Here is a 12,589-nt window from a genome sequence, read left to right as displayed (position 1 = left end):
ATTAACCTATTATTGACTATAAAAAATTATTATTAAAACGTTATTTACAAAGACATTACACATCAGTCAAAATAAAAAAACGACAATTATGAGTGCACTGTGTTTTCGAAATCATTCAATAAGCTTGTACCTCATCAACAAAGTAATTTTAAAACGTTAAAGAACTATCTTGATAAATTTGACCCTTGGTCACACTCTGGGTGTGTTTCTCCTTATGACCTGAGTAAGCAAGATCAGACCACAATTTTGACTGACAAACGCCAGTTATCTCTCACGATATGCCCATTGCTACCTATAACCGTGAATTGACATAATGACAACCTGACAAGAAGATGAGGAATGTATACTGATATATTGATTGAATCATTAATTAATCCGTAGGCCTAAGTTATAAAACAAATGATCTGGAGGAACAGACTTAGAATTAAGTTAATAAAAGCAACTCTGTAACTTGTAGGATATTGTTAATAGAATATGTTTTGTTTACATTATTAATATTAAATGGTAATTAGGGGCAAAAGTCGAGATTCAGCCCAAAGGTATCTTGATTATTCTGATAGCAAAGTGTCTGTGTCAACAACTTGTTGGATCTGCAGAGAACACCTACTGTGCCCAATAAAGGCATACTAGAAAACAGATCTTGTTTCTACTAATTTATTTTCTATCTTTAATTTTGAAAATGAGTTAGGCCTAAGTTATAAAACAAATGATCTGGAGGAACAGACTTAGAATTAAGTTAATAAAAGCAACTCTGTAACTTGTAGGATATTGTTAATAGAATATGTTTTGTTTACATTATTAATATTAAATGTGGTAATTGGGGGCAAAAGTCGAGATTCAGCCCAAAGGTATCTTGATTATTCTGATAGCAAAGTGTGTGTTAACAACTTGTTGGATCTGCAGAGAACACCTACTGTGCCCAATAAAGGCATACTAGAAAACAGATCTTGTTTCTACTAATTTATTTTCTATCTTTAATTTTGAAAATGAGTTACCTTAATCCAATTGATATTGTTATAATTGTTCTTCATTTCTGCGTTGTGTTTGGAATTGGTATTTGGGTAAGTGAATTGCAGTACTACCGTACAGTTTGTGTTCGTTTTGCATGAAAAGCGGGTATATTCCAGCTGGATTTTGGAAGAGGGAATTAGTAAACACATTTATTTTTACAAAAACTTGTTTTTTTCAATTTTTCGTATCTAAGATAGGACCACAATATAATCAATTTTTTTTCCTGATTGTGGATAAATATGTTTTTAACAAAAAATAACCTAAACCCACAGGAAAGGATAAGAATTATAACCAAAAGTATAGTGTTTTTTCCATAGTCAACATGGGGATCAAACAAGGGAAGCGCATCTGGATATTTTCTAGCAGGAAGAGACATGAGTTGGTGGCTGGTAAGTGGTTTAGCAGCTATAAATTTCAAATTTATGTAGCCTGTGAAACTCTCAAGACAATGACAGTGTGGTCATATTTCTAACCACGCATTAAAGTTTTACTGTACTCTGTAAAAGTATTGAAGGAAGAAAAATGTTCATATGTTGTTCTCTATTAGGTTGGTATGTCTATCTATGTAAGTAACATCGGTAGTGGGTCGTTTATTGGTTTAGCCAGCACAGCGGCGGCGAATGGTTATGCTGTTGTTTCTTACGAATTTTCAGTAAGTCATGCTTTCTTTTTTTGCTTCTAAGCGCCAACACTCAATTCATATATTCTATTAGACACCAATTGTCATTATGTAGACTTAACTAAATATTGCTTGGTTACCTTTTCAGGGTGTTATGTGTTTAGCTCTACTTGGATTTGTGTTCACACCAGTTTACTTGTCTTCCGGGGTAAATATTTAATGTCGATGATGTTGCTCAGTAACAACTTTTGGCCCCAAAAATACAAAGCACGTTTTATATTGGTCCAACGTATATTACAATGTTTGATACAAATACAGATAACTTTTATTGTAAATAAAACAAGGCCATATGGCTGTAGTCGCGTGCTCAAGTTAGTATTTACCGACCGACCAACCGACCGACCGACATAGTAAGCTGTAGATAAAAAAGACATAAAAATGTATTATAACAATATCAAAATATAATATGACAACAATGATTAATATGATATAATTTAAAATTATGGTTCATAAATATTTAAAATAAAAATTAAGTTCATTACTAGCGATTAAAAAGTTTCTTAATATTTTGGATTGTTTATTGTTATGTGCCAAAATTATTGTAGTTATTCGTTATAGATCTAATTTACTTCTTGAAGTCATCGTTAAAGTTTCTAGTCCCAACTTAATAAATTATTTATTCGAACCAGCCTCAACAACCTACAGTACACCAATACAATTGCATAAGTATAAGTATTAGTTCGGCCTATCATACATACGCCTAATTATTCCAGTAAACGTGTCTATGTTAATCAATGTATTATGATAGTGTGTTTCATTGTTTGTAACTACGTTTGGTTCTACGGTTTTATTCCACTAAGGCTTACACTATGCCTGAATATTTGAAGAAACGATACGGCGGAAACCGTGTGCGCATGTACATTGCAGTGGTATCACTCATTTTGATCGTAATAGGATCTATATCGGTAAATATTTATCTTAATATAAATTCAACTTTTAAATGCATATTCAATTACTAATACCATTCACATGGGCCTTAGCAAGCTGTGCCGTGTCGTCATACATTCTTTAATAAATATCTCACTAAACACAAGATAGGCATTGCTCACATCTGTTATTAGGTTAAAATTGTCTAAATAAATCAACATTTTTAATATGCAAAAACTAATATGTAACAATTGAAAACTGGTACTTACTATTTTTATTGATCTTTTAGAGTGAGATGTATGCAGGTGCAATAATAATACAACAAGTGCTTGGATGGCCACTGTATTTGTCTGTTTGTCTTCTGCTATTTTTAACAGCTATATACACGGTCGTCGGAGGATTAAAAGCTGTTATATACACTGATGCGCTTCAGACTGTTGTCATGCTTTTTGGTGCATTTATTCTAATGATTATAGGTAAATTAATACATAAAATGATGTTTTTACTAGCCTATAATAAGGATGTGATAGCTGTTGATAACGGGCCTAATTGGTATTTCTATAAAACAAATAAATAACAATCACTATAAGTATTATAGTACACACACATGTTTCGCTAGATAATGTAAAAGTACAATATAGACATAATAATTATTTATTTATCTATAGCTTTTATTGAAATTGACGGGATGGAAAATCTTCATCTGAAATATATGGCAGCAGTACCGAACACAACGCAAGTGTGGGGTAATACAACTTGTGGTGTACCTGGAGAAGAATCGTTTCATATATTCAGAAGTGCTCAGGATCCTGCCTTACCATGGCCTGGTGTGGTATTTGGTATTCATATATTATCCGGTTGGTTTTTTTGCACAAACCAGGTAATTTGTTTAGAATACAAACGCAGGCCCTAAGGGTTTTTGATATATTTTAAATACTTTATCTCAACATACTGCCTACTGAAAATAAAACAATAAAGCTATACATTTTCATGGTTGACGGTTAACTTCTGTAAGACTTGCATTATTTAAGAATACGGCGTCATGTTAGTGTAGCTTAAATAAGTTTTTATACTTATTTGCCATAGGTTATAGTTCAGAGGACATTATCTGCCAAGAATCTGACAAACGCAAAAGCTGGTGCCATAATGGCTGCTTATTTCAAGATCCTTCCAATGTTTTTAATGATTTTTCCCGGTATGATCAGCAGAGCACTTTACCCAGGTCAGTAATTCGTACTGTGTTACAACAAAATAAATAATACAGACAATACTAATACAAAATAAAATGATTTATTCAACTTTTGCTTTAATAAAAATTGGACTAAACTAAAAAACTAATTAATAAGATTACTTGCGCGTGCCAATTTGTTTTTACAGCACATTATGAATTCTACCAAATCCACTCGCCGATGAACCTGAGTGGATTTAACCGAAGAATAGTCTAGTCTAACTAAATTGTATGTAGTTTGGTACTTCTGACTATTTGTCTGTTAAAATTAGCTACCTCTATTATCTCTTGTAGACGAAGTGGCATGTGCCGACCCTAAAATATGCGAAGCTGTTTGCGGTATACCTGCGGGCTGCACCAACATTGCGTATCCTAAACTTGTACTAGAGTTAATGCCAACAGGTAAGACTTTATAACCCGACGTGTGTATATACAACAGAGACTCATATAAACTTTGTCATTATTAAGGTATTGATTTATATTATTCATTTTTCTGGATAAGGTTTAAGGGGACTAATGATGGCAGCCATGCTAGCAGCTCTTATGAGTTCCCTGACTTCTATATTTAATAGTGCAAGTACGATTTTTACAATCGATATCTGGCTTCGAATCAGAAAAAATGCATCGGAAGCTGAATTAATGGTTGTAGGAAGGTGTGTTTCCTTTTATTATAATAAATATATCAAAAATGTCAAAATACCACGGCAATGTCAATGACCAACTGTGTTGAAGAATGAAAATGAAAATATGTACGAAATCGACAGACTGACAAACATGACACAAAAACGAAATTAATTTCTTTCAAATCTTTGCTACTAATTTAGAGTAAGCACTGTTGCCCTTGTGGTCGTAAGTGTTCTTTGGTTACCTTTGATCACAGCTTATGGATCTGGTGAGTTGTTTGTCTACGTCCAATCTATGGCTTCATTTTTCGCTCCACCATTTTTTGCAACTTTTTTACTAGCAGTGTTTTGGACAAGAACGAACGAAAAGGTATGGATAAATAATTATTAAACTATTCCTATTTTGATACAGTAACGCGTAAACCAGACCTATAAAATATCCAATCGATGTACGCACTTATTATAGAATGATATATAATTTTTTTTATTTTTTTTTTTAATTTAGTTTTCAGATACAGTAGCCTACAAATAATATTATCAAAATAACATCAGAAATTTCCAAACTATTCACTATTTTGTGCTGGTGAACCACAAACAAATTATGCAGTACAACCACGTCGTTTTTACAGTATTCAATCATAATTTGTTGATAAATTTTGTTTTTATAAACAGGGTGCATTCTGGGGGCTTATGTCTGGCTTACTGATTGGGTTTGTTCGATTGGTACTGGATTTTACTTATCCTCCACCAGCTTGTGCAGAAACAGATACTCGACCAAATCTTATTAAAAACTTTCATTATCTTCATTTCGCTTGTTTTTTATTTGGATCAACTATACTATTTACTGTAGTTGTTAGCCTGTTGACTGAACCTTTGCCACAAGAACAAGTAAGTTAAACGGATTGTATTACACATTGCTATCCGACAAATTGTACAAAATAAATTAGTTAAAAATTGAAATCAAAACAGCCCCTGCATTCTCGTCGATCCTTATAAATAAATAATACTGTATAACACATAATGTAATAATAAACTATTACATAATTTATTAACAGTTAATTGGGATGACATGGTGGACGAGACATAGAGACACTGTAGATCCTGTAAATAAAATGCTCAAACATGACCAGGTAAAAGAAAACAAGAAAGAAGATATACAGAAGGAAGATAGTGACATGTTAGAGAAGAAAGTTAAGGAAAACACAGAGGAAGAGGACAATTCAACTGCAGATGATTCTAGTATGACACTTAGCAATAATTTAAAAATTAAAAAAAAGAATTAGGCATATTGGAATATTGACATTTAGGTATGAGTTTGGAGGCCGGCTATGTTTTCAACAAATTCGATTGATGGTTTTTTTCTTTACTTAGGTACTATTTGGTCTTGGTTGTTCTTGTTTATATGTGGAGTGTCATCTAAAAGTCTAAAAAGTGAGGAATCATACGAAGAAACCCATGAGAAGAATGATCAGCAGATTTCCCTTTATGAAACCCCTAAAATGATCCGCATTATGAACATTAACGTTGTAATATTAATCGGGGTTGGGATATTTTTTTATGCCTATTATGGTTAGGTATAGGTCTGCTTGAGCTAAATATAAACCGCTAATAGACTTGATCGGCCCGACGCGTATATTTTCTGAATATGAGACTTATTTGATTACGATGCTTGTTCATTTGGTTATTCAGGCGACCGTGTATATATTGATTTGAGCAAACTTAATGTAAACAATTTCTATTTCTAAAAAGTTTTGTGCGCATGCTATTACAAAATGCGTTCGTTTAAGCACGCATGTTGCAGTGCTTATACATTACATACATTGCGAATAGGCCATGTCCTGTACATTTGCATACTTAAATTATCATGGTAACACTGAAGTAAGCATGCCACAGGTTAGCGTACTCAATATCGTAGCCTATTATCGTAACTGTTTTACCATAAAACAACAATGTACATTTATTAGGATACAATTTGCATAGTACGGTAGTTATTATCAGCATCGAATAATTATAAAATGTCTTGCTTTGTTAAGCACATTGGAATGGTCCCAAGGTGTAGATACCTCTTTCGTTTTGATGTCCCGTGTCACCAAAACGAAGTTCTGACACTGGCAATGTGGCTTTATCGGTAAGATAGCCCTGGTCCATACGGGGTAGTTCATCATTGACGTCACAGTTGCAACGTTTAGTAACATCATCACAAGATCCTGAAATGATAATTAAATAATACATTTGCACACTTTTTTGTGTATCTTTAAAGATCCCCCAAACATGAAAAATGAAGATTAATAATCAGACTTTGAATTAGGCATTTTGTAGTTTTAACAAAGTCAATCACTTCTGTAGAAAAAAAACCAAGAAAAAAAATGTGTGTTACAAAATGACAAAATAAACGGTTACATTCAACTAAAAACCCATTGGCTGGCAGCCATTTTTAATAATTTTTGCTTTAAATTACAGGTTTTTTCAGGTAAATAACTGTTTTTATTAAATTTATGGTCAAACTAACTATGTTACATTAAAATGGTATATTCAACAACAACAACAATGTTTAGGGGCGACAATTATATATCTTTAACGGTTTCGATTCGGATACATTTTAAAAATATTTTAAATATACTATTTAATAGTATATTTAAAATCTTATCATAACACGCATGTCACACACGCAAATGTTTTTTAGTTCTTCAAAAAAGTTCTTTTTGAGTAAATGTTTCTTTAAAAATAATACTCAATCTATCTATAACATTATATTGTGTGTCCAACGTACTTGTCATCCAGCATTCACAGCCTTTGGTTCCTGTTGGTACTCCTCCCCAATTAACCATAGCTTCTCCATCTACCGACTTCCAATATTGATGACCATTTGTAAATAAAGATCCAATACAGTTGTACTGTTGAGAATTACAAAGTATAAAATATTGTTAATTTTAGCAAAAGTTATATGCTAGGAAATTTTATAAGAAAGAAAATTTTAACAAATTTAAATTAATTAACAAATTGACACGTTTATAACTTATACTTTAATGTGCTTCGGAAAGTATTGCTACAGTATAACATAAAAACCTACATAAAGGGTATAAAGGTAGCTATGTATTATGTTATTGCATGAACTTAATTAGTAAATGCCTTGTGCTGATCTGTGTTGTTTTGAATTTCGGAATTTTAGCGTTTTGCGTATTTTTGTAATCACCTTAATAAATTGTCTGCATGAAGTTGAAACGTTTTTGATAGCTTCTATCTGCTGCCTGTTTTGAGCATAGGTAACTATAACTTGAAAAGATCCCTTCTCTTCATAGTTTTTTACATTACCTTCTTCTTCTTTGTCATGATGAATCGTTGTGTACCCTAAAAAATATGTAGTAAACTTCCAGACAAGATAATACGTAATATGTTTGCAGATGATGCCAAGATAATAAAAAATCATAGAGAGGAAACTGAAAATTAAATTGGCTCAGAAATGGTCAGATGAATGGTTATTGAATGTAATGTAAAAGAACGTAAAATACAATTCAATAATAGTATACAGATTTATAAATACGATACTAACATTGAAGGTGCTAAAAACTAAGAGTGAAAGTTGCAGTTACTGTATGTTGTTTCTACAAGGTCATTCTTCTATATCGGTATGTATGTCATAGTAAAATATCAATTTCATAAATACGTACCGACAGATAGGTCTGACGTCATATCACAGACTACCTGAAAAGGATCCAAGCCAGAAGAAGGGCCGTCGGGATCAATCATGTAGACACCATTGAATTTAACACCGGCTTTCTTTAGTGCATCACATGACTCAAGTGTTTCAACTTGTTTTAGGGATGCTATTTAAGAGCGAAATACAACAAATATTTCATTTTTAATTGTATTTCTTTTTTCTTTGGTTCGTTTATTAAAAATAAATTGATAAAAAACATTTCTCGATAATTTGGTATATATAATATTGCATTTGTTATTACATTTAATCAAGTAAGATACCTACATGATGTACCCTTTGGTCCAAGTGGTCCTGGTAATCCAACAGCACCCGGTAGGCCTAAAACATAATAATACAATCGTACTCTGTTCTTTTAAATAATTAACTTGTTTGAACTTAATGTGATCAAATTTGTTTGTTTTAAATAAAATATATAAACAGCTCACCTTGTGCTCCAGACTGGCCAGTGTATCCGATTTCACCTAGGCATTAAATAATTTAGCAAAATTTGATTTCAAAATTATGTTGATATAAAGTATCTATGAATTGAATGTATCAATTATGAAACAAACATTATAATAATACTGTCAACTAATATTATCATTCTCAATTAATGTCTTACCTTGTAAACCCATATCTCCCTTGGCACCTAAAAGGATAAACAGACAGCATTGTCATTAATGTTGGAAATGGTTACAGAAGATACAAGTCATACCAATTTATAATGATTTTTGTAGCGTATGTACACAATAATAATTGATATTTTTTATTATTATTTAATTTATTTATTTAATCACACTCTTGTTTACAACAAGACAATCAACTCTGATATGGTAATGTTAATGATAACGATAAATAAAGTTATTTTACTAATTTGTCCAAATGTTGTAATTATAATAATAATAATAATAAAGATGATGACTATGATCAGTAGTTTTACCTCTTATTCCCTGATCACCTTTGCATCCGGGTTCACCATTGTTACCAGGGTAACCAGGAAAACCTGTAAAGTTGATGCATTTTTTGTTTAAAAATACACAAATCACTCGATTACGCGGCATGTAAATGATGGTGTAAAAAACCCGAAAACTAATCGTTTGTTGATGATGTCACAACGGAAGCAAAACAAGAATGAGCTGCCATCCTATCATTTGACCACTAAAATGAGTGGATAGATAACGCGTAACACACTGATACGTCCTCTCTTGGTACAGTGACGGTATATTAATTAATTCGCATCATATTAATATTGTGCCAATTACCTGGTACACCAGGAACTGCTTTTGGTCCTTCCGGTCCAGGAGGGCCACGGGAACCTGTAATGATAAAGGTTTTCGTTTACATTTTCTATATAATACCATCATTTTAGTTGCGATGACTCGCGCGCTGTTGGTGTGGCAAAAAATGAACGAACGAACAAACACACATAAACTTCATATGATGATGATGTATAAAAGTTGTTTTACCTTCTTTTCCTTGATCACCTTTGCTTCCGGGCTCGCCATTGTTACCAGGGTAACCAGGAACACCTGTAAAGTTGATGCATTAATTGTTTGTTAAGACACAAAATTCCATCTCATTCAATCGAAATATCGCTCTTCTTTTAAACGTGGCCGCATGTATTGTAAAAAAAAACTGAATCGTTTGTTGTCACAATTGGAAGCAACGGTGAAGCAGAAACAATGAATGATCGAGCTAATAATGAAAATCCCAGAAACTTATACTTATACTTATTACTATACATAATCACCTATGACAATTATGATAATGTTAAAATGTCAACTATCCAGATGCGACTTCAAAATTGTAGGTGGGGTTGTCTACTATTTGATCTTATTTCACTCTCCATTAACCCCATACAAAATCCATCGAAGACAAACTACAGTATATGTTTAAAACATGTTTATTCTGGGACGGTGCGGCCATACACACCAACTACCATAAAACGTTTATTCATAACATTCAACATATTACAATACAATATCTTGCATTGAATCGGACATTTCGCTACCAATGTAGCAACATTGATTGACAAAATAAAAATTTAACAGTGTGGCGTGTTGACCGCGAATGACTAACAATACCATCTTTCCCACTGCACAACCATTGCATAACAACGCAGGGCATACACCTGCGATAAAATATCAATTTCTTTTAACATTGAGGCCGCCAAACATAACATTTACGAGATCGAATACAGTTTGAAAAAAAAATAAAATAAAAAAAAAATATGTTAAATGTGCTCTCCCTGCCTCAGCACTATTATAGCACTAACGCCCTGCCACAGCCTTTTGGGGTCGTTTCCAGCACATCACCAGATGCATTGATGTTGTCGTGGAAAGGGGGACGTATACTTCTGTGAACCCCAAACACAGTTGCTCGCATAGCTTTAACTTTATTCCACCGACCAGCGTGGGAATCGAACCAACGACATACGTGTTAACACGACGCTCAGACGACTGAGCTAACTGGTCATTTTCGTTTTAACAAGGTTATTATGATATTTATGACCTAATGATGAATTACGTACAATACACGTATAAATAGACTACTATCAGCTGTTAAGTCATGTACTACATTGTGGCGTAACGGGTAATGCTCAGGTTTGAGTGCTCTCAGCTCTAGATTGGGTTCGAATCTCGACGGATATTTTTTTCTTTGAATGAAAAATAATGAATATTGTTTTTCTTTTATTTTGAAAGAGAGATATTTTTTGTGGGTTGTAAATGTCAGGCCTAAACAAGTGGACCTTTTTTAAAATCAGAAACAAAATTGCATGGCATTCCATTAAATAGACTGCCGTAAAACCTCGAAAAGAAGCCCATTTACTCTTGGGTGGGCTTCTTTTCCACATTTCGAGAATACTTTTGCAAACTTAGAGGAGCTGCTAGGTTCCCGCCCGGAAAATATTTTATTTACATGATTTGAACAATCTTCTAATGTAAAGATTAAGAACATCAAAATTTAACAGTGTGGCGTGTTGACCGCGAATGACTAACAACAAAAATCGACAAAAAAGTGGATGGGAACATGACAAGATATAAACATTTGCGTTTGTATAAAAACAGTATTGGAACCAAAACGGTGGCAATGTACTATAATTTACCTGGTACACCAGGAGCTGATTTTAGTTCTTCCGGTCCAGGAGCTGGGCCACGAGCACCTGCAATGATAAAGGTTTTCAATTACATTTTCTACCAAATACTACCGAATATCATCATAATGTTTACATAATTGATATGGCATTATAAAACTATAATAACATCTAAATATGGTACAGGACCATCAGCATTTACGTCTTATTTTATAGATTACACTTACATTGAATAGTACAGTTACTCGTGGTTTCTTTGGGTTTTTCCTCTAGGGCTACTTGTCGCAGGTTCACTACGGGAATTTCCGTCTAAGGATGATGTTTAAAAAAAACACTTTATAGTATTGGGAATAATAGTAATACACTAATTCCGCCAAGTGCCAAGTTAATTAGTGAACTTATCCAAAAGGCCTATTAAACGCAGTATATTTGTAAAATTATACTACAGTGTGCTTTTCCAAAAAAAACACTAGTTTATATTATTTAGCTATTAGAAATAACTAAAAAAACTATTTTAAAACATGACTACCTGAAACTCGTCAAACTTTGAGTCCAGCTGCTTAAACTTTAGAAACACATATGTACACAATACCAATAGTGCAGCGCCTACAACAGCGTTGAAAATTGACTGAACCGACGCACTTATTCTTCGTCGATTTAATTGCGGAAAACTTTCGACTGGAGCCATGTTGTTCAAACCGACTTTTATTTTCTTTAAAAATATAAAACTTAGATCAAGTACCGTGCATATGGATAGTTGTCTTGATTTGGGAAGCAAAACAATCTTGTATATGATATTATTACTACTCCAGCATACCGATAGAAACATACATTATAGTAACAATTGTTTTTTTTCTTTTATGGGTCTCTCCCTTCTTTATTCATTCATTACTGTATACATATACTATGGTTTACAATAATTCATTATAATATAATAAAATAATATTATAGATCAAGTTAAGGCAGCACAAACAAAATAGTACAAACTTACCTACTTGGCCACTAATGTACAAAGTGATGCGAATGGTCCAAACAATTGGATTGAATTTGAACGATGCAGTTTCAGCAACAGGCACTTTTGTTTATAGACTGATTTACGCGGAAATCCGTTTACCAGGGAAATCCGTCCGTACCATCGGTAATTTAGACGATTGTGATAGAACTGTATCACATGACACAGATCGTCAACTTTGAAAACTTCCGAAGTACCAGGGGAAAATGATAAACATGATAGAGAACGGAAATAACAATTTCAAACACGAGTTTTATGGGTCTCTTTCTACTTTAAAAAAACAAAAATAATCGATTTTCCAAGTACAGCAAACCACAAATTAGTGAAATAATACTGTCCTATTGTATAATATACGGTAATAAAATATTGCTATGTCAT

At 33.0% G+C, this 12,589-nt stretch overlaps 3 protein-coding genes across 4 annotated transcripts; 2 read left to right on the top strand and 1 right to left on the bottom strand.

Moving 5' to 3' along the window:
* The first annotated feature begins 986 nt into the window (after positions 1–986).
* Positions 987–1,850, top strand: LOC144843528 (sodium/glucose cotransporter 2-like). The gene is made up of 4 exons (XM_078700316.1): positions 987–1,061; positions 1,329–1,400; positions 1,559–1,663; positions 1,779–1,850. The coding sequence occupies exons 1-4, from the start codon at positions 987–989 to the stop codon at positions 1,848–1,850; spliced, it is 324 nt and encodes a 107-aa protein (XP_078556442.1).
* A 577-nt stretch (positions 1,851–2,427) lies between these two features.
* On the top strand, positions 2,428–5,691 carry LOC144843527 (sodium/glucose cotransporter 4-like). Its single transcript, XM_078700315.1, has 9 exons — positions 2,428–2,595; positions 2,847–3,033; positions 3,226–3,437; positions 3,644–3,779; positions 4,080–4,187; positions 4,288–4,438; positions 4,610–4,778; positions 5,081–5,296; positions 5,464–5,691. The coding sequence occupies exons 1-9, from the start codon at positions 2,500–2,502 to the stop codon at positions 5,689–5,691; spliced, it is 1,503 nt and encodes a 500-aa protein (XP_078556441.1). The 5' UTR covers positions 2,428–2,499.
* Positions 5,269–12,571, bottom strand: LOC144842606 (uncharacterized). Of its 2 annotated transcripts, none has more exons than XM_078699056.1 (14): positions 12,191–12,571; positions 11,729–11,911; positions 11,427–11,508; positions 11,212–11,268; positions 9,572–9,634; positions 9,368–9,421; positions 9,046–9,108; positions 8,728–8,754; positions 8,552–8,587; positions 8,391–8,444; positions 8,077–8,232; positions 7,602–7,756; positions 7,179–7,302; positions 5,269–6,615 (listed from the first exon to the last, which is right to left on the bottom strand). In XM_078699056.1, the coding sequence occupies exons 2-14, from the start codon at positions 11,885–11,887 to the stop codon at positions 6,437–6,439; spliced, it is 1,209 nt and encodes a 402-aa protein (XP_078555182.1). In that variant the 5' UTR covers positions 11,888–11,911; positions 12,191–12,571; the 3' UTR covers positions 5,269–6,436. The 2 variants fall into 2 exon arrangements, with proteins under 2 accessions (XP_078555182.1, XP_078555184.1); XM_078699058.1 differs by having other exon boundaries at positions 12,195–12,571.
* Between the last annotated feature and the right edge of the window lie 18 nt (positions 12,572–12,589).

Source organism: Antedon bifida, chromosome 5 (assembly GCF_963402885.1).
Source record: "Antedon bifida chromosome 5, ecAntBifi1.1, whole genome shotgun sequence".
NCBI lineage: Eukaryota > Metazoa > Echinodermata > Crinoidea > Comatulida > Antedonidae > Antedon > Antedon bifida.
This window is presented reverse-complemented; position numbering and strand designations above follow the sequence as displayed.

Excerpts from the sequence above, each read along its gene's own strand:
- LOC144843528 (XM_078700316.1), top strand. The coding sequence starts at position 987 with ATGAGTTACCTTAATCCAATTGATATTGTTATAATTGTTCTTCATTTC. Across the intron at positions 1,401-1,558 it reads GAGACATGAGTTGGTGGCTG|GTTGGTATGTCTATCTATGT; the intron begins GTAAGTGGTTTA and ends GTTCTCTATTAG. Across the intron at positions 1,664-1,778 it reads TTGTTTCTTACGAATTTTCA|GGTGTTATGTGTTTAGCTCT; the intron begins GTAAGTCATGCT and ends TTACCTTTTCAG.
- LOC144842606 (XM_078699056.1), bottom strand. The coding sequence starts at position 11,887 with ATGGCTCCAGTCGAAAGTTTTCCGCAATTAAATCGACGAAGAATAAGT. Across the intron at positions 9,422-9,571 it reads AGGTGATCAAGGAAAAGAAG|GTTCCCGTGGCCCTCCTGGA; the intron begins GTAAAACAACTT and ends TTATCATTACAG. Across the intron at positions 6,616-7,178 it reads CTGTGAATGCTGGATGACAA|GATCTTGTGATGATGTTACT; the intron begins GTACGTTGGACA and ends TTATCATTTCAG.
- LOC144843527 (XM_078700315.1), top strand. The coding sequence starts at position 2,500 with ATGCCTGAATATTTGAAGAAACGATACGGCGGAAACCGTGTGCGCATG. Across the intron at positions 4,779-5,080 it reads GGACAAGAACGAACGAAAAG|GGTGCATTCTGGGGGCTTAT; the intron begins GTATGGATAAAT and ends TTTTATAAACAG. Across the intron at positions 5,297-5,463 it reads AACCTTTGCCACAAGAACAA|TTAATTGGGATGACATGGTG; the intron begins GTAAGTTAAACG and ends ATTTATTAACAG.